General features: G+C 37.8%; 1 protein-coding gene across 5 annotated transcripts in view; it reads right to left on the bottom strand.

Moving 5' to 3' along the window:
- Window positions 1-1,058: 1,058 nt before the first annotated feature.
- The window catches only part of pde9aa (phosphodiesterase 9aa), a 144,116-nt gene continuing 123,897 nt past the window's right edge, over window positions 1,059-21,277 (bottom strand). For 2 of the 5 annotated variants that reach the window (XM_061926277.1, XM_061926278.1), the window contains 7 exons: window positions 20,266-20,422; window positions 14,648-14,761; window positions 14,416-14,520; window positions 10,015-10,143; window positions 4,073-4,168; window positions 3,926-3,996; window positions 1,064-1,380 (listed from right to left, as the gene is read on the bottom strand). In XM_061926277.1, the coding sequence (XP_061782261.1) occupies window positions 3,946-3,996; window positions 4,073-4,168; window positions 10,015-10,143; window positions 14,416-14,520; window positions 14,648-14,761; window positions 20,266-20,422 (652 nt within the window). In that variant the 3' untranslated portion in view covers window positions 1,064-1,380; window positions 3,926-3,945. Of the gene's footprint in view, window positions 1,381-3,925; window positions 3,997-4,072; window positions 4,169-10,014; window positions 10,144-14,415; window positions 14,521-14,647; window positions 14,762-20,265; window positions 20,423-21,277 lie in introns of all 5 variants that reach the window. The other 3 variants (XM_061926274.2, XM_061926275.1, XM_061926276.1) reach the window with 3 other exon arrangements.

The following is a 21,277-nucleotide window of genomic DNA, read 5'->3' as shown; positions in this document are numbered from 1 at the left end:
ATTGGCAACACTAAATTGGCCTTAGTGTGTGAATGTGAGTGTGAATGTTGTCTGTCTATCTGTGTTGGCCCTGCGATGAGATGGTGACTTGTCCAGGGTGTACCCCGACTTCCGCCCAAATGCAGCTGAGATAGGCTCTAGCACCACCCGCGACCCCGAAAGGGACAAGCGGTAGAAAATGGATAGATATTCGGAACAAATATATAATAACAATGGATTAGATACATATAGTGCGAAATATGACATTTTCTATTTATAAAAATAAGCAACATTTCTTAAAAGAATGAAGAGACATTTTCTGAAAAATGAATGGAAATTTCTACCCAATACATTTTAAAATTCAAAAAAATATAGCTTCAATTTTGCTCTTACACCAGAATTTTCACAATTTAAAAAAATTAAAGTTCTACAAATGGGAGGGCGCCGGGAAAGAAGAACATTTGCGACACGGTGGAGGAGAATGGTCGCGTTGCCGATGATTATCATACAGTTCCAAAGAAACAAAAGAATGCTTAAATCAAATATGTAGAATAAGATAAGGCAGCTTTTGGAGCAAAACCCTGTAAAAATGTGCAGAGGCAACTGAAGTGGAAATCATGGCCATGGATTGTGAGCGTGTCAACAATATGGACAAGTTCTTATGCTTTCTGAGCTCACTATGTTCACTGCTCGCTGTACATATCCTACCAAGTCAGACCTACACTGTTTCAATGTCCATTTCTCAGATGATAGAATTGTTGATGACTGAAGTGCTGATATCAACCAAACCTAACCCCCCCGCCCCAACCGCCTCCACATCCCACCCCCCGGATTGTAAATAATGTAAATAATTCAATGTATATACTCTGACGATTAACTTGTGTGATGACTGATAGTATATATTTGTACCATGAATTGATTAACGTGGACCCCGACTTAAACAAGTTGAAAAACTTATTGGGGTGTTACCATTTAGTGGTCAATTGTACGGAATATGTACTGTGCAATCTACTAATAAAAGTCTCAATCAATCAATCAATCAATCACACGCCTTCTGGACAAAATTAAATGTATTTGTAATTTAATAATTGTATTCATTTTTGTAGTAAAGAACAAAGTTCACTAAAACTCTGTACAATCTGTAAAAAACACTTCAGATATAAAAAACAAAACTATGCAAGATATGTACCTAAAGCTTGCTCACCTCACTAAGTAAGAACTGTACAAGTGAGAACAAAAATTTCCCTGAAAAAGAAAGCTGACTTCATAATTGGTAACGTGTCATTTTGTCATCACTCAAGACTAAATATTAGTTGTAAATATTAGCCTTAGATGATCGTCCAAGACGTGAAATATCGCTGCTTCTTTCTCACTCATGGGCAGAAGAAGCAGATGGAAGGCCTGGAAAAAACAAACCATGAATTATTTTTATGATCATTCTTAGTTGGAGCAAATATTAAAAAACACAATTACATTTCCTCACCTTGGTCATTTTTTATTTTGTTTAAGTTATCTGTTATTTGATTCCATTTGATTTTATTTCATGTAATTCAGAAGCTTTTTCCAGCGAGGGTAGTAGCATGTGACACATTAGGTGCCATGAGAAAAATAAGTCAATGTATGCTTGTAATAATATATATATATATAAATAATATCTTATTAATGTTGAATCATTTGATTTTGACAACATGACAAAGAATACCACTTAGGGTCTGAGTACAAATTATTATGATTATACTCAAAAGACCAAATGTTTAAATATTGTACCTTCAGTAATTTTATGCACATTTTGGAAGTGTCACTAATATGTACTGTCTATATAACATGGGGGGGAGGGTCGATCCAAATACCGATAGTATGGATAACAAGCCGTATCAAATGTTGATATTGTTATACAGTACAGGGATACTTCGCTTTTAGTGCTCCCCACATTTCATATGATTCCATGTTTGGCAAATAACGTTGTCAAAATCTTGCCCCAGTTTGCATAAATTGTCTTGTTATTGTACAGCTACACGTAAAAAAAGAGTCCATTTCATTCTGTGGAAATTCAGTTTTCAAACTCTCACTGCAAAATAGTGATCCATGGAGCCAAAAAAGTTGCTATCGTCAGCAGTTTGATCAAAAAAGGTGAGCAACAATATTGAATTGGAGAAAGAACTGCTAGCAATGTACAAACCCCGTTTCCATACGAGTTGGGAAATGGTGTTAGATGTAAATATAAACGAAATACAATGATTTGCAAATCATTTTCAAGCCATATTCAGTTGAATATGCTACAAAGACAACATATTTGATGTTCAAACTGAAACCTTTTTTTTTTTTGCAAATAATCATTAACTTTAGAATTTGATGCCAGCAACACGTGACAAAGAAGTTGGGAAAGGTGGCAATAAATACTGATAAAGTTGAGGAATGCTCATCAAACACTTATTTGGAACATCCCACAGGTGAACAGGCAAATTGGGAACAGGTGGGTGCCATGATTGAGTATAAAAGTAGATTCCATGAAATGCTCAGTCATTCACAAACAAGGATGGGGCGAGGGTCACCACTTTGTCAACAAATGCATGAGCAAATTGTTGAACAGTTTAAGAAAAACCTTTGTCAACCAGCTATTGCAAGGAATTTAGGAATTTCACCATCTACGGTCCGTAATATCATCAAAGAGTTCAGAGAATCTGGAGAAATCACTGCACGTAAGCAGGTAAGCCCGTGACCTTCGATCCCTCAGGCTGTACTGCATCAACAAGCGACATCAGTGTGTAAAGGATATCACCACATGGGCTCAGGAACACTTCAGAAACCCACTGTCAGTAACTACAGTTGGTCGCTACATCTGTAAGTGCAAGTTAAAACTCTCCTATGCAAGGTGAAAACTGTTTATCAACAACACCCAGAAACGCCATCGGCTTCGCTGGGCCTGAGCTCATCTAAGATGGACTGATACAAAGTGGAAAAGTGTTCTGTGGTCTGACGAGTCCACATTCCAAATTGTTTTTCGAAACTGTGGACATCGTGTCCTCCGGACCAAAGAGGAAAAGAACCATCTGGATTGTTATAGGCGCAAAGTTGAAAAGCCAGCATCTGTGATGGTATGGGGGTGTATTAGTGCCCAAGACATGGGTAACTTGCACATCTGTGAAGGCGCCATTAATGCTGCTAAAAGGTACATACAGGTTTTGGAGCAACATATGTTGCCATCCAAGCAACGTTACCATGGACGCCCCTGCTTATTTCAGCAAGACAATGCCAAGCCACGTGTTACATCAACGTGGCTTCGTAGTAAAAGAGTGCGGGTACTAGACTGGCCTACCTGTAGTCCAGAACTGTCTCCCATTGAAAATGTGTGGCGCATTAGGAAGCCTAAAATAGCACAACGGAGACCCCCGGACTGTTGAACAACTTAAGCTGTACATCAAGCAAGAATGGGAAAGAATTCCACCTGAGAAGCTTAAAAAATGTGTCTCCTCAGTTCCCAAACGTTTACTGAGTGTTGTTAAAAGGAAAGGCCATGTAACAGTGGTGAACATGCCCTTTCCCAACTACTTTGGCACGTGTTGCAGCCATGAAATTCTAAGTTAATTATTATTTGCAAAAAAAAATAAAGTTTATGAGTTTGAACATCAAATATCTTGTCTTTGTAGTGCATTCGATTGAATATGGCTTGAAAAGGATTTGCAAATCATTGTATTCCGTTTATATTTACATCTAACACAATTTCCCAACTCATATGGAAACGGGGTTTGTACAATCCCTTTTATGACAAAATGATTTCATGTTTTTAACATTTTCAGCAAAATGTTTCGGTATTAGCAAAATTGGCCCGGCATTTTCTTGGCATCAAATGAATGGCAACATTTGCATTATCACCCACCTCTATCATTATCACCCACCTCTATCATTTGCATTATCACCCACCTCTATCATTTGCATTATCACCCACCTCTATCGTAAACACCACTTTTATTTCTTCTTTCCTCCGATAGTCAGATTTTCATTTTTCTTGTTCTGCACCTGGAAGGAGCGAGGCTGTTATCAAACATGATGTGAGTGATGACAACTACACAGTATGTTCATCACTTCCTACAACCTCATTCATGGCATCGTCAATCTGCTTCAGCTCTTCGTATCGATCTCTGGACTCCCTGAGAGGCTGCACCATCGCCTCTTCGATCTGAGGGAACAGCTGATAACACACACAGGTATCGCTATCAGCCACCTCAAGTATCGGTCCGCTTCCATAACTTACATTTACATTCTGAACATTCATGTACTTGTACTTTCTTGAAGTTGTACTACTTGAAGTAGTGTATTTGTACTTCCTTGTAGTTGTAGTAGTGTACTTATACACTATATTGCCAAAAGTATTTGGCCACCTGCCTTGACTCACATATGAACTTGAAGTGCCATCCCATTCCTAACCGAAAGGGTTCAATATGATGTGGGTCCACCTTTTGCAGCTATTACAGCTTCAACTCTTCTGAGAAGGCTGTCCACAAGGTTGCAGAGTGTGTTTATAGGAATTTTCGACTGTTCTTCCAAAAGCGCATTGGTGAGGTCACACACTGATATTGGTGGAGAAGGCCTGGCTCTCAGTCTCCGTTCTAATTCATCCCAAAGGTGTTCTATCGGGTTCAGGTCAGGACTCTGTGCAAGCCAGTCAAGTTCATCCACACCAGACTCTGTCATCCATGTCTTTATGGACCTTGCTTTGTGCACTTGGGCAGAGTCATGTTGGAAGAGGAAGGGGCCCGCTTCAAACTGTTCCCACAAGGCAACCTCCAAACCCAGACTGGTCCATCAGATTGCCAGATGGAAAAGCGTGACTCATCAGTCCAGAGAAGGCGTCTCCACTGCTCTAGAGTACAGTAGTGACGTGCTTTACACCACTGCATCCCACGCTTTGCATTGGACTTGGTGATGTATGGCTTAGATCCAGCTGCTTGGCCATGGAAACCCATTCCATGATGCTCTCTGCGTACTGTACGTGGGCTAATTGGAAGGTCACATGAAGTTTGGAGCTCTGTAGCAACTGACTGTGCAGAAAGTCTTTGCACTATGCGCTTCAGCATCCGCTGACCCCGACCTGTCAGTTTACGTGGCCTACCACTTGGTGGCTGAGTTGCTGTTGTTCCCAAACTCTTCACTTTTCTTATAATAAAGCCGACAGTTGACTTTGGAATATTTAGGAGCGAGGAAATTTCATGACTGGATTTGTTGCACAGGTGGCATCCTATGACAGTTCCACGCTGGAAATCACTGAAAGCGGCCCATTCTTTCACAAATGTTTGTAGAACCAGTCTCCATGCCTAAGTGCTTGATTTGATACACCAGGCCAAGTGATTAGGACACCTGATTCTCATCATTTGGATGGGTGGCCAAATACTTTTGGCAATATAATGTATTTTTTTGTAGTTCTACTACTTTTAGCAGTGTACTTTTACTTTCTTGTAGTTGTACTACTTGTAGTAAAGTACTTTTACTTTCTTGTAGTTGTACTATTTGTAGTACAGTACTTTTACTTTATTGAAGTTGTACTGTTTGTAGTAATGTCATTTTATTTTCTTGAAGTGGTACTACTTGTAGTAAAGTACTTATACTTTCTTGTAGTAAAGTACTTATACTTTCTTGAAGTTGTACTATTTGTAGTACAGTACATTTACTTTATTGAAGTTGTACTGTTTGTAGTGTCATTTTATGTTCTTGAAGTGGTACTACTTGTAGTAGTGTACCTGTACTTTCTTGGTGGTGTTCTAATTGTAGCAGTGTACTTTTATTTTATTGAAGTTGTACTACTTGTTTTAGTGTACTTTTACTTTCTTGTAGTTCTACTACTTGTAATAGAGTACTTTTACTTTATTGAAGTTGCACTACTTGTAGTGGTGTACTTTAACTTTAATTGTAGTTGTACTACTTGTAGCAGTGTACTTTACTTTCTTGTAGTGGTACTATTTGTTGTAGTATATCATATAGTAGTAGTTCAGTAGTTTAGTAGTAATGTGTCTTACATTAGTAATTCAGTCGTAACATATTGTAGTAATTCAGTAGTAGTGTGTCATACATTAGTAGGTCAGTTCTAGTATATAATAATGTAGTAGTTCAGTAGTAGTGTATCATAAAGTAGTAGTGAGTTATACAGTAGTAGTTCAGTAATATCATACAAAAGTGGTTAAGTAGTGTCATACAGTAGTTCAATCGTAGTATCATACAGTAGTATTATCATACAGTAGTAGTTAAATAGTAGTATAATTTAGTCATAGTTCAGTAGTAGTATGTCATACAGTAGTAGTTCAGTAGTAGTATCATACACTAGTAATTCAGTAGTAGTATCATACAGTAGTAGTTCAATAGTATACTCATACGGTAGAAGTTCAGAAATATGATATACAGTAGTAGTATCATTCAGTAGTATTTCAGTAGTAGCGTATCATACATAGTATTTCAGTAGTAGTGTATCATACAGTAGTATTTTGGTAGTAGTGTATCGTGCAGTAGTACTTCAGTAGTAGTGTATCATACAGTAGTATTTTGGTAGTAGTGTATGATGCAGTAGTACTTCAGTAGTAGTGCATCATGCAGTAGTATTTCAGTAGTAGTGTATCATACAGTAGTATTTCAGTGGTAGTGTATCATACAGTAGTATTTCAGTAGTAGTGTATCATACAGTAGTATTTCAGTGGTAGTGTATTATGTAGTAGTACTTCAGTAGTAGTAGTGTATTATGTAGTAGTACTTCAGTAGTAGTGTATCATACAGTAGTATTGCAGTAGTAGTGTATCATACAGTAGTAGTTCAGTAGTATCATTCAGTAGTATTTCAGTAGTAGTGTATCATCCATAGTATTTCAGTAGTAGCGTATCATACATAGTATTTCAGTAGTAGTGTATCATACAGTAGTATTTTGCTAGTAGTGTATCATGCAGTAGTACTTCAGTAGTAGTGTATCATACAGTAGTATTTTGCTAGTAGTGTATCATGCAGTAGTACTTCAGTAGTAGTGTATCATACAGTAGTAGTTCAGTGGTAGTGTATCAAACATAGTACTTCAGTAGTAGTGTATCATACAGTAGTATTTCAGTAGTATTTCAGTAGTAGTGTATAATGTAGTAGTACTTAAGTAGTAGTGTATCATACAGTTGTATTTCAGTAGTAGTGTATCATGCAGTAGTATTTCAGTAGTAGTGTATCATGCAGTAGTATTTCAGTAGTAGTGTATCATACAGTAGTATTTCAGTAGTAGTGTATCATGCAGTAGTATTTCAGTGGTAGTGTATCATACATTAGTATTTTAGTAGTAGTGTATCATACATTAGTATTTTAGTAGTAGTGTATCATACAGTAGTATTTCAGTGGTAGTGTATCATATATAGCATTTCAGTAGTAGTGTATAATGTAGTAGTACTTAAGTAGTAGTGTATCATACAGTTGTATTTCAGTAGTAGTGTATCATGCAGTAGTATTTCAGTGGTAGTGTATCATACAGTAGTAGTGTATCATACAGTAGTATTTTAGTAGTAGTGTATCATACAGTAGTATTTCAGTAGTAGTGTATCATACATTAGTATTTTAGTAGTAGTGTATCATACAGTAGTATTTCAGTAGTATTTCAGTGGTAGTGTATCATATATAGCATTTCAGTAGTAGTGTATAATACAGTAGTATTTCAGTAGTAGTGTATCATGTAGTAGTATTTCAGTGGTAGTGTATCAAATATAGTATTTCAGTAGTAGTGTATGATGTAGTAGTATTGCAGTAGTAGTGTATGATGCATTAGTATTGCAGTAGTAGTGTATGATGCAGTAGTATTGCAGTAGTAGTGTATGATGCAGTAGTATTTCAGTGGTGGTGTATCAAATATAGTATTTCAGTAGTAGTGTATGATGCAGTAGTATTGCAGTAGTAGTGTATGAAGCAGTAGTATTGCAGTAGTAGTGTATGATGCAGTAGTAGTGTATGAAGCAGTAGTATTGCAGTAGTAGTGTATGATGCAGTAGTATTGCAGTAGTAGTGTATGATGCAGTAGTATTGCAGTAGTAGTGTATGATGCAGTAGTATTTCAGTGGTAGTGTATCAAATATAGTATTTCAGTAGTAGTGTATGATGCAGTAGTAGTTAATGATGCAGTAGTATTGCAGTAGTAGTGTATGATGCAGTAGTATTGCAGTAGTAGTGTATGATGCAGTAGTACTGCAGTAGTAGTGTATGATGCAGTAGTATTGCAGTAGTAGTGTATGATGCAGTAGTATTTCAGTAGTAGTGTATGATGCAGTAGTATTGCAGTAGTAGTGTATGATGCAGTAATATTGCAGTAGTAGTGTATGATGCAGTAGTATTGCAGTAGTAGTGTATGATGCAGTAGTATTGCAGTAGTAGTGTATGATGCAGTAGTATTTCAGTGGTAGTATATCAAATATAGTATTTCAGTAGTAGTGTATGATGCAGTAGTAGTTAATGATGCAGTAGTATTGCAGTAGTAGTGTATGATGCAGTAGTATTGCAGTAGTAGTGTATGATGTAGTAGTATTGCGGTAGTAGTGTATGATGCAGTAGTATTGCAGTAGTAGTGTATGATGCAGTAGTATTGCAGTAGTAGTGTATGATGCAGTAGTATTTCAGTGGTAGTATATCAAATATAGTATTTCAGTAGTAGTGTATGATGCAGTAGTATTGCAGTAGTAGTGTATGATGCAGTAGTATTGCAGTAGTAGTGTATGATGTAGTAGTATTGCGGTAGTAGTGTATGATGCAGTTGTATTGCAGTAGTAGTGTATGATGCAGTAGTATTGCAGTAGTAGTGTATGATGCAGTAGTATTTCAGTAGTAGTGTATGATGCAGTAGTAGTTAATGATGCAGTAGTATTGCAGTAGTAGTGTATGATGCAGTAGTATTGCAGTAGTAGTGTATGATGTAGTAGTATTGCGGTAGTAGTGTATGATGCAGTAGTATTGCAGTAGTAGTGTATGATGCAGTAGTATTGCAGTGGTAGTGTATGATGCAGTAGTACTGCAGTAGTAGTGTATGATGCAGTAGTATTGCAGTAGTAGTGTATGATGCAGTAGTATTGCAGTAGTAGTGTATGATGCAGTAGTATTGCAGTAGTAGTGTATGATGCAGTAGTATTGCAGTAGTAGTGTATGATGCAGTAGTATTGCAGTAGTAGTGTATGATGCAGTAGTATTGCAGTAGTAGTGTATGATGCAGTAGTAGTGTATGATGCAGTAGTATTTCAGTAGTAGTGTATGATGCAGTAGTATTGCAGTAGTAGTGTATGATGCAGTAGTATTGCAGTAGTAGTGTATGATGCAGTAGTATTGCAGTAGTAGTGTATGATGCAGTAGTATTGCAGTAGTAGTGTATGATGCAGTAGTATTTCAGTAGTAGTGTATGATGCAGTAGTATTGCAGTAGTAGTGTATGATGCAGTAGTATTTCAGTAGTAGTGTATGATGCAGTAGTATTGCAGTAGTAGTGTATGATGCAGTAGTATTGCAGTAGTAGTGTATGATGCAGTAGTATTGCAGTAGTAGTGTATGATGCAGTAGTATTGCAGTAGTAGTGTATGATGCAGTAGTATTGCAGTAGTAGTGTATGATGCAGTAGTATTGCAGTAGTAGTGTATGATGCAGTAGTATTGCAGTAGTAGTGTATGATGCAGTAGTATTGCAGTAGTAGTGTATGATGCAGTAGTATTGCAGTAGTAGTGTATGATGCAGTAGTACTGCAGTAGTAGTGTATGATGCAGTAGTATTGCAGTAGTAGTGTATGATGCAGTAGTATTGCAGTAGTAGTATCACAGAGAATTGTGTTAGTGTATTAGTAAGGCATCAAGTCACTTAGAGCTGAGATTTGCTGAGAGAAAAAAAAAATAGAGCTGAGATTTGTAGGCTGAGAATATGAAAGATATATACCTTATACCTTATTAATATGAAACATATATACCTTATACCTTATTAATATGAAACATATATACCTTATACCTTATTAATATGAAACATATATACCTTATACCTTATTAATATGAAACATATATACCTTCATCACGGTCTCAAACATGGGAATGAGGACAAACTTGATAAAACCAATCTGGGCTGTGGGTTTGGTAACCTTTTCTCTGTCCATGAATGGAGCCACAGGAAGTCCTTCCGTCTTCTCCCTGTCGCTCTAAGCAGCACAGATGAAGATGAACATCGTCATCGTGAATGGAAAAAAATTGCAACGCAGTCAGGACGTCTTTGTGATGATTAGTTGTCTTTGTGATAATTAGTTGTCTTTGTGATAATTAGTTGTCTTTGTGATATTGTAATTAGTTGTCTTTGTGATGATTAGTTGTCTTTGTGATAATTAGTTGTTGTCGGCCATACGTAAGATTTTGGAAAATGTTTGCCTATCATTCTCAACTCCTATGCATTGTAACTTGTAACATACAGCACGTCTGTGGAGGCTAACAATGAAGCTAAGGGGAGTACTCTATTTTGCCCCCCTCCAAAAAACATCCAAAAACCGCCAACAATACTCAATGGACATGTCGTTACCTGCATATTAACATTCATGGCATCATTATTTGCATTGCTTTTTTTTCCTGGTGACCAGTCTGCCTTTCCTGCCTGCCATGTCACTGGAACACATGTCTCCTTATATAGCAATAATACATACATATTACACCTACACAGTATTTGTGTGTGTGTTGTTAGGGTTAGGTACCTTTCACATTTGAACCATGCATACGGTACCAAAACCTGGGAATCGATACCAGTACTCTAAGGTACCAATTTTCGGTACTTTTGTGTTTATTTATGTGTTAACAAATTTGGTTTTGTTTAATATTTAGATATCTTATTTGTATTAGTTCAACATGGCGCCTTGCGGCTAACTTTGAACTGGTGCAGACTGTTGAATTCAATGAATGGCTCGGTTGGTAGAGCAGCCGTGCCAACAACTTGTCAACAACGTAGTCACTGCCGTTGTGTCCTTGGGCAAGACACTTTAACCACCTGCTCCCAGTGCCACCCACACTGGTTTAAATGTAGCTTAAAGATGTGGATAATGGGTTTCACCATGTAAAGTGCTTTGAGTTTAGAGAGAAAAACGCTATACAATTATAATTCACTTCTCTTCACAATTAACAGTGAGTTAATAATTCTAACTGTTATCTACAAACCCCGTTTCCATATGAGTTGGTAAATTGTGTTAGATGTAAATATAAACGGAATACAATGATTTGCAAATCCTTTTCAAGCCATATTCAATTGAATGCACTACAAAGACAAGATATTTGATGTTCAACCTCATAAACTTCATTTTCTTTTTGCAAATAATAATTAACTTAGAATTTCATGGCTGCAACACGTGCCAAAGTAGTTGGGAAAGGGCATGTTCACCACTGTGTTACATCACCTTTACAACACTCAAACGATTGGGAACTGAGGAAACTAATTGTTGAAGCTTTGAAAGTGGAATTCTTTCCATTCTTGTTTTATGTAGAGCTTCAGTCGTTCAACAGTACGGGTTTTTTTTTGTCTCTCTGTCTAATCCCCCTCTTGTCCCCACAATTTCCCCCTCTGTCTTCTTTTTTTTTCTCTTTCTATCCCCTCCCGCTCCGGCCCGGCTGCACTAAATGATAATATAAATACATTTAATAAAGTCAAATACAAATAAGGCAACAAGAGAAGTATCCTACACTTCTCTTTTGTAAAGTAAAACTGAACAGCCGACATGGGCATCTACATCAACTATATGATTTGCCTGAGAAGCTGGACAGGACACAAAAAACAAAACAAAAAAAAAAGAAAAAAAACAGTACGGGGTCTCCGCTGTCGTATTTTACGCTTCATAATGAGCCACACATTTTCAATGGGAGACAGGTCTGGACTGCAGGCGAGCCAGAAAAGTATCCGCACTCTTTTTTTACGAAGCCACGCTGTTGTAACACGTGCTGAATGTTGCTTGGCATTGTCTTGCTGAAATAAGCAGGGCCGTCCATTAAAAAGACGGCGCTTAGATGGCAGCATATGTTGTTCCAAAACCTGTATGTACCTTTCAGCATTAATGGTGCCTTCACAGATGTGTAAGTTACCCGTGCCCTGGGCACTAATGCACCCCCATACATCATAGATGCTGGCTTTTGAACTTTGCGTCGAGAACAGTCTGGATGGTTCGCTTCCCCTTTGGTCCGGATGACACGATGTTGAATATTTCCAAAAACAATTTGAAATGTGGACTCGTCAGACCACAGAACACTTTTCCACTTTGCATGAGTCCATCTTAGATGATCTCGGGCTCAGAGAAGCCGGCGGCGTTTCTAGATGTTGTTGATAAATGGCTTTCGCTTTGCATAGTAGAGCTTTAACTTGCCCTTACAGATGTAGCGACAAACTGTATTTAGTGACAGTGGTTTTCTGAAGTGTTCCTGAGCCCATGTGGTGATATCCTTTAGAGATTGACGGTTTTTGATACAGTGCCGTCTGAGGGATCGAAGGTCACGGTCATTCAATGTTGGTTTCCGGACATGCCGCTTATGTGGAGTGATTTCTCCAGATTCTCTGAACCTTTTGATGATATTATGGACCGTAGATGTTGATATCCCTAAATTTCTTGCAATTGCACTTTGAGAAACGTTGTTCTTAAACTGTTTGACTATTTGCTCACGCAGTTGTGGACAAAGGGGTGTACCTTGCCCCATCCTTTCTTGTGAAAGACTGAGCATTTTTTGGGAAGCTGTTTTTATACCCAATCATGGCACCCACCTGTTCCCAATTTGTGGGATGTTCCAAATAAGTGTTTGATGAGCATTCCTCAACTTTATCAGTATTTATTGCCACCTTTCCCAACTTCTTTGTCACGTGTTGCTGGCATCAAATTCTAAAGTTAATGATTATTTGCAAAAAAAAAAATGTTTATCAGTTTGAGCATCAAATATGTTGTCTTTGTAGCATATTCAACTGAATATGGGTTGAAAATGATTTGCAAATCATTGTATTCCATTTACATTGACATCTAACACAATTTCCCAACTCATATGGAAACAGGGTTTGTAGTTATTATATATTGTTTTCTTACACTTCTGAGTGCAATTTGCATGCATTATATCAGGAGTGCGCAGACTTTTTCACCAGGCAAGATACTTATCAAATGACCACAAAGTGTTTATACTGTAAGTATTGTACTTATTACACACCAGCTGTTTGATTGTAGGGTGCATCTTAGTTGAATTTTTTTAACCAAATTTGGAGGCGACGAAATTGCCATGAAAAATTGCTAATGCTAATCTGTAGCGTGTACGGTACTATAAATTCCGGAATATAAGACGCTACTTTTTTTTGATTGCTGCTCATAAAACGTTGCAGCTAATTTATGGATTTTTCTTATCGCTGACGGCGATAATGCAAGTAGTTGAAAAAAAGCCCAACTAAAAACAAATACACTGAAATAATTGATTACTATGGCGCCATCTTTTAGACGAGTCCGCTCACTGCAGGTACTGCAGTGCTCTTCTGTTTAGAGCTTTGAACCGGGTGTACACTTGCTCTTTTGTCTTCCAAGTCGTTCATAGTGTTTCTACTCGAAATGATTCTTCATTCACCACTCCAAGCAATGTTTGTAAATCTTACAAAATAACTAAAACAATTCATACTTACTAAACCGTCACGTGTGATGTCTGTAGGAGTGTTTTCATGCATATTTGTATGTGTTATCGTAATATAATCAAGCTAGAGTCTTAGTATTATTAACTTACAACGGCTTTCTCTTTGTATTGTTTTAGTTTCACAAATTCCTCAGTAAGTTCACCAAAAATGTCACCATTAAGTTATTGAGTCTGAAAAGCTGATTCTTCTTCAATGACGATGACTTCTGTATTGTTTGATCATCCATTTTACTGCTGTGTTACAGACATTATTTTGAAACAATTAAGGTGTGTAAACATTTACAGAATCTTACTGCGTAAATAACTAATTTCACAATGTATATATCTGCGGCTTATTGTCCGATGCAGCAAATATTTTTTTCCTTCTAAAATTTAGTGGGTGCGGCTTATATATCGGTGAGTTCTATAGTTCAGAAAATACGATACACGGCATATCCAATGTAAATTAACATCAAGCTAGCACATTTTGAAAAGTGGTGCCTTACTTTTGAGCTTTTTCTATCAGGCTTGCTTGCTTTGGTGACATGGTGAATTTCACTGTGACCTAGAGGCAGTACCGTACAAATACACCGGTTTACCCGCCACGTGCTTGAGTCGCTGACGTCACATGCAACAAAGGTATCAAAATATGGTACTGTTTGATTTTCAAGTGAATCGGGAGTAATGACCAAATTCAGGCGGTATGTGTAATATATAGTGTATATGCAAGTATTTCATCCATCCATTTGCGGGGGGTGCTGGAGCCTATCTCAGCTGCATTTCAGCCTGGCATAAATATACTTTAGAAATACCTGCATGAAGTACTCCTCTAGCAAACAGTCAACCCAGGGCTCAGCCACCTCCATGGGCCGCACTTCATTGGAAATGTCACAGCACTTTATTAACACCATCTTCAGCTGCAGTGTCAAAAATGAAAGATTGTCTTGTGAGTGACAGTGCCATTTGTCAATAAACATCACTTTCACTGACAGGTACGTATTCTGTGTCGCCGATTAACTATTCATTTGTTCAAAAATCACTTACACAGGTGACATGCTCCTCGTCGGCGTAGTCAAAATTGTCCACTTTTTGCTTGAAAGACTCCAGAATCTCACCGTGCCGTGCCATATCTGTGGCCAGGATCAATGTAATAGTCCCCTGACACACATTCATAAACACAAACCTTAAAATACTTTTTGGACACAACGCACTTTGCATATTCTAAAAAACGACAGAAATGTATACGTACGTTATTTAAGTTATTTTATCTTGATAAGTGTCCTTCGGTTGCTTAGTGATGATACAGTTTCTTCAGAAGTAAAGCACTACTTTCTGGACACATACTGTAGGCAAAAATGCATATACTATACAATTTGAAAAAAATAAAGTGTATCCCCGCACAGTCGCTATTCAGTATTTATTGTTCCATATATCCATATATTTTTCTAATTATTCAAATTTACATATTTTTCCTTAAAAAAACGCATCTCATTCACCCTCAGTCATTGATTCTCAAACTGGGCTCTATCTGGTGGTACGCCCAAGAATCACTTGATTAAAGTACAGTGTTTCATTATTGTCTGTTTATATTCAAAAAGTGTTACTTTTCAAACTGTGTGTAATGTTACAATGGCCAATACATAGGCCTCCTACGCTACTGTATTTTAATGTTGGTCATTATGGTAGTACTTGGAGAGCAAAGTGTCTTTTGAGGTTGTAGTCAGTGGTTCCCAAACATTTTTCACCAAGTACCACCTCTGAAAAAACTTGGTTCTCCAAGTGCCATCCATCCATTTTCTACCGCTTGTCCCTTTCAGGGTCGCGGGGGGTGCTGGAGCCTATCTCAGCAGCATTCGGGCGGAAGGTGGGGTACACCCTGGACAAATCGCCACCTCATCGCAGAGCCAACACAGATAGACAACATTCACACTCACTAGGGCCAATTTAGTGTTGCCAATCAACTTATCCCCAGGTGCATGTTTTTGGAGGTGGGAGGAATTCGGAATACCCGGAGGGAACCCACGCAGTCACGGGAAGAACATGCAAACTCCACACAGAAAGATCCCGAGCCCGGGACTACTCAAGACCTTCGTATTGTGAGGAACATGCACTAACCCCTGTTCCACCGTGCTGCCCTAGTTCTCCAAGTGCTGATACATTAATTTATCTCAAGCTGATTTGGGGATTTAAGTGTTCAAAGTTAAAAATATAAAAATTACGTATGACTTATTTTTAACACTTGCATAATATTTGCTCAAAAAATAATAATGAATCAAAATCAATGTTGTTCTAAATTATTGACCTATTGAAGGCTCCAGTTACTTCACATCAAATATTCCACTTTGAAATATTTTGGGGGGATACAAATTCATTTTTTGTGTGTTTGCCATAAATAACTAAGTTTTTGATTAAAAAAAAGGGCATAAAACAAACAAAAACAAAAAAACCTTAAAACATAATGAAAACTTAAAATTGATGGATGGATCTGAAGTTGATCTAGAGCAGTGTTTTTCAACCTTTTTTGAGCCAAGGCACATTTTTTTCTTTGAAAAAATCCATAGGCACACCACCAGCAGAAATCATTAAAAAATGAAACTCAGTAGACAATAAAAAGTCGTCGCAATTTTTGGATATGAATTTAAACCATAACCAAGCATGCATCACTATAGCTCTTGTCTCAAAGTAGGTGTACTGTCACAACCTGTCAAATCACACCGTGACTTATTTTGAATTTTTTGGTGTTTTCCCGTGCGTAGTGTTTTAGTTCTTGTCTTGCACTCCCATTTTGGTGGCTTTTCCTGTTTTGTTGGTATTTTCCTGTTGCAGTTTCATGTCTTCCCCACACCTGCTTTGTTTTAGCAATTAAGAACGTTTTAGTTGTTGCTATCTTTTTTTGTGTGGACATTGTTGATTGTCATGTCATGTACGGATGTACTTTGTGGACGTCGTCTCTGCTCCACACGCTGTAAGTCTTTGCTGTCGTCCAGCATTCTGTTTTTGTTTACTTTGTAGCCAGTTCAGTTTTAGTTTGGTTTTGCATAGCCTTCCCTAAGCTTCAATGCCTTTTCTTAGGAGCACTCACCTTTTGTTTATTTTTGGTTTAAGTATTAGATACCTTTTTACCTGCACGTTGCCTTCCGCTGTCGCCTGCATATCACGACAAACCATCGTCGTCTCGCTCGACCTGTTCCCGACATCTACAAAGCATCTAGCTACCTTCTGCCACCTACTGATATGGAAGAGAATAACATGGTTACTCTGCCGAGCTCTAGACAACACCGACACTCAACAACGGCACATTATTTGCGGATTATTATTACTGGTTTGAAAAAAATATTTTTAACCCAAATAGGTGAAACTACCTAATCTCCCACGGCACACCAGACTGTATCTCACGTCACACTAGTGTGCAGCGGCACAGTGGTTGAAAAACACTGATCTGGAGATTCAAGAGTTCAAAGTAAAAAAAACAACAACAACAATGTATGACTTATTTTTAACACTAGATTTTTAGTTGGATTTTTTAAAGTGTTGCTCAATAATTGCAATAATTGCTCAAAAATAATAATGAATCAAACGTAATGTTGTTATGAATTATTGACTTATTAAAGGCTCTAATTCCTTCACATCAAATATTCCACTTTGAAATATTTTTTGGGGGGAAATATTGCATATTTTGTGTTTTGCCATCAAAAAAGGGTTTGCTTTAAACGGGAACTGCACTTTTTTTTTAAATTTTGCCTATCTTTCACAATCATTATGAGAGACAAAAACACGTGTCCTTTTTTGGGGGATTTTAAAGATGATTAAAAAAAAGCTTGGAAGATGCGGCTACTGGGAGTCACCATTGTAGTCTTCAAAGCCCTCTAAAACAACTTCAAAACCCCCCATTAAACATTTTGTAGACACACTGCAAGTATATATATAATGTAGTAACAGACATGTTAATAACAATATGTAATATGTACAAAATTTACCGTATTTTAGTAATTTTAATCGTTGACAGGACTATTTCTATGGCACATTTATTTCCGTTTCCATAGCAACACACTTCCAAATTCTGTGTCTTCTGATCATGGCAGACTTGTTAAACAACAAAGTCGACTATTTTTGGACAAATTAAGATTCACAACCTTATCTTTTTTAATCTAAATATACAAAGGATGAACTACAGCTTATAGAAGCCAGCACAAAGGAAGAGTGAGACGTTGGAGCAGATGAATGCCCAGAAAGTGAGGTGAAAGTGACTCGAAGCTGCAAAATGTGGAATTCAAGGCCATGCTATTACGACATAAATGGAGTGCTTACTCAAAAACGTCAGAAAAAAAAGTCCACAGCCAGCTGGACCATCGAGTGAGTCACACTTTATATTGATCATGATAAACACAGCACGTCATGCGTGTTATTATAACTACAGTACATACGCTGTCTGGCTAGCTGTGTACAAACAACACATGAAATGTGGGCTAATACTTTACAGATACCGTAATATGATTGTCCATGTTTTTCAGCCAGTACTGGTTGGTGGCGCGTTTCTTAGTTATATTACAGGTTACGGAACGTAAATAAAGTATTGTTGACGGCTTTTGAATGCATTTTTAAAGTGATTTAGAGGTATAAATGATTGCTCCCATTAGCTGCATTGCTAACCACCAAGAGAGACGATTTTTACATGCAAAAAAAAAAAAAAAACGCTAAAAAACCTACTTTTGTCTTGTCTCTCATAGTGATTGTGAACGATAGGCAAAAATCCAAAAAAGTGACAAAAAAGGCATACATCATTTAAAAAGATAACCTCTATATTGACTGACAGATCTCAAGTTGATCTAGAGATTTAAGCGCTGAACAAATCTGTTTTATCGTATATACAGGTAAAAGCCAGTAAATTAGAATATTTTGAAAAACTTGATTTATTTCAGTAATTGCATTCAAAAGGTGTAACTTGTACATTATATTTATTCATTGCACACAGACTGATGCATTCAAATGTTTATTTCATTTAATTTTGATGATTTGAAGTGGCAACAAATGAAAATCCAAAATTCCGTGTGTCACAAAATTAGAATATTACTTAAGGCTAATACAAAAAAGGGATTTTTAGAAATGTTGGCCAACTGAAAAGTATGAAAATGAAAAATATGAGCATGTACAATACTCAATACTCGGTTGGAGCTCCTTTTGCCTCAATTACTGCGTTAATGCGGCGTGGCATGGAGTCGATGAGTTTCTGGCACTACTCAGGTGTTATGAGAGCCCAGGTTGCTCTGATAGTGGCCTTCAACTCTTCTGCGTTTTTGGGTCTGGCATTCTGCATCTTCCTTTTCACAATACCCCACAGATTTTCTATGGGGCTAAGGTCAGGAGAGTTGGCGGGCCAATTTAGAACAGAAATACCATGGTCCGTAAACCAGGCACGGGTAGATTTTGCGCTGTGTGCAGGCGCCAAGTCCTGTTGGAACTTGAAATCTCCATCTCCATAGAGCAGGTCAGCAGCAGGAAGCATGAAGTGCTCTAAAACTTGCTGGTAGACGGCTGCGTTGACCCTGGATCTCAGGAAACAGAGTGGACCGACACCAGCAGATGACATGGCACCCCAAACCATCACTGATGGTGGAAACTTTACACTAGACTTCAGGCAACGTGGATCCTGTGCCTCTCCTGTCTTCCTCCAGACTCTGGGACCTCGATTTCCAAAGGAAATGCAAAATTTGCATGGTTGGGTGATGGTTTGGGGTGCCATGTCATCTGCTGGTGTCGGTCCACTCTGTTTCCTGAGATCCAGGGTCAACGCAGCCGTCTACCAGCAAGTTTTAGAGCACTTCATGCTTCCTGCTGCTGACCTGCTCTATGGAGATGGAGATTTCAAGTTCCAACAGGACTTGGCGCCTGCACACAGCGCAAAATCTACCCGTGCCTGGTTTACGGACCATGGTATTTCTGTTCTAAATTGGCCCGCCAACTCCCCTGACCTTAGCCCCATAGAAAATCTGTGGGGTATTGTGAAAAGGAAGATGCAGAATTCCAGACCCAAAAACGCAGAAGAGTTGAAGGCCACTATCAGAGCAACCTGGGCTCTCATAACACCTGAGCAGTGCCAGAAACTCATCGACTCCATGCCACGCCGCATTAACGCAGTAATTGAGGCAAAAGGAGCTCCAACCAAGTATTGAGTATTGTACATGCTCATATTTTTCATTTTCATACTTTTCAGTTGGCCAACATTTCTAAAAATCCCTTTTTTGTATTAGCCTTAAGTAATATTCTAATTTTGTGACACACGGAATTTTGGATTTTCATTTGTTGCCACTTCAAATCATCAAAATTAAATGAAATAAACATTTGAATGCATCAGTCTGTGTGCAATGAATAAATATAATGTACAAGTTACACCTTTTGAATGCAATTACTGAAATAAATCAAGTTTTTCAAAATATTCTAATTTACTGGCTTTTACCTGTATGTTATATTTAACATTTTTAAGAATGAGACTCTTCCCTGGGACCAAACTTGAGGGGAGCTCTAAATATTAAAAAAACAATCTTTATACTGTACTGGGTTTGAAAATGAAAAATATGAGAGTGGCCCAGCATTCTTTGATCTTTCAGTGTGCGGCCCGCAGTGGAAAAGGTTTGGACACCCCTGGTATAAACTGTATGGCTAACCTGTCGAATCTGCTTGAAGGCTTCCGGGTCAAAGTTGGAGAAAATGTTGCTGTCAGGTTGAGAGAAGATCTGGAAAGCCACAGCACAGTGGTGATTCTCCAGAGGGGAGATGTCGTTGTAGCGAACTGCTAACTCTGTTCTGGCATTGATTTGGTACCTGGAAAAAAAAACATTTCATAAAATCAACAAACAAAGTAATCAGGAAGGTTGGATCATGTGAAGGAAGAGACTTACGGAGTATAAGCGCACTTGACTCTACAGAGCTTGTCTACTACCCTCAGTATGTTTACATGCACTAAAAAATGAGTGTGCAGCTTGGAATGTCTCCAAGATTTTGTATGTTTTTGATGACCAGCTCAAGTTTAATGTGAACACAGATTTTAAAGTGAAGTGCGCACAACAGACAATTAATCTTCTCAGGAAACTAAATTATTCCTCTGTCAGGCCAGTGTTGTACTGTTTATGTATTTATTGACTATTTATTTATTGTGGGCCATGACAACTTGCTGCTAAAAATGAATTGCCCCTTGAGGAATTAATAAAGTTGTTTCAATTGAATTGAATTGGAAAAAGCTTAATAAGGTTTTTGACTTTTAAAAAATTTAAATAAATAAGATATCTCCATGATGTGCTTATACTTACTTGCACGTAAACACTCCCATCATCCATCACCGTATCAGGCATTCTACAGACGTGCCAGTCATCTTAACGTGATGACCCGGACGCAAAGTAGATGACCCATTACGTGATCACAAAACACAATATTTACATGTTCGTGTCTTTGTTTAGTTGGTAATGTTTTTCATTACGCGTTACAAGCAGTGGCGTCATTCAAATATTTGGTGAGGTTTTATTTTCTAAAAAATTGGTTTTTAAATTTTTTTTAATAATCATGCAACCTGTCAATTTGCACTGATGTCTTGGATTTATGGAAAAAAATGTTGAAGTCTTTATAGAGGTTAATTTGTGTCTTTATTACAAAAGCTTTTTTTGACACTGAATTTATGTCACT

The sequence above is a fragment of the Nerophis lumbriciformis genome, linkage group LG31, assembly GCF_033978685.3.
Source record: "Nerophis lumbriciformis linkage group LG31, RoL_Nlum_v2.1, whole genome shotgun sequence".
NCBI classification, from domain to species: domain Eukaryota; kingdom Metazoa; phylum Chordata; class Actinopteri; order Syngnathiformes; family Syngnathidae; genus Nerophis; species Nerophis lumbriciformis.
This window is presented reverse-complemented; position numbering and strand designations above follow the sequence as displayed.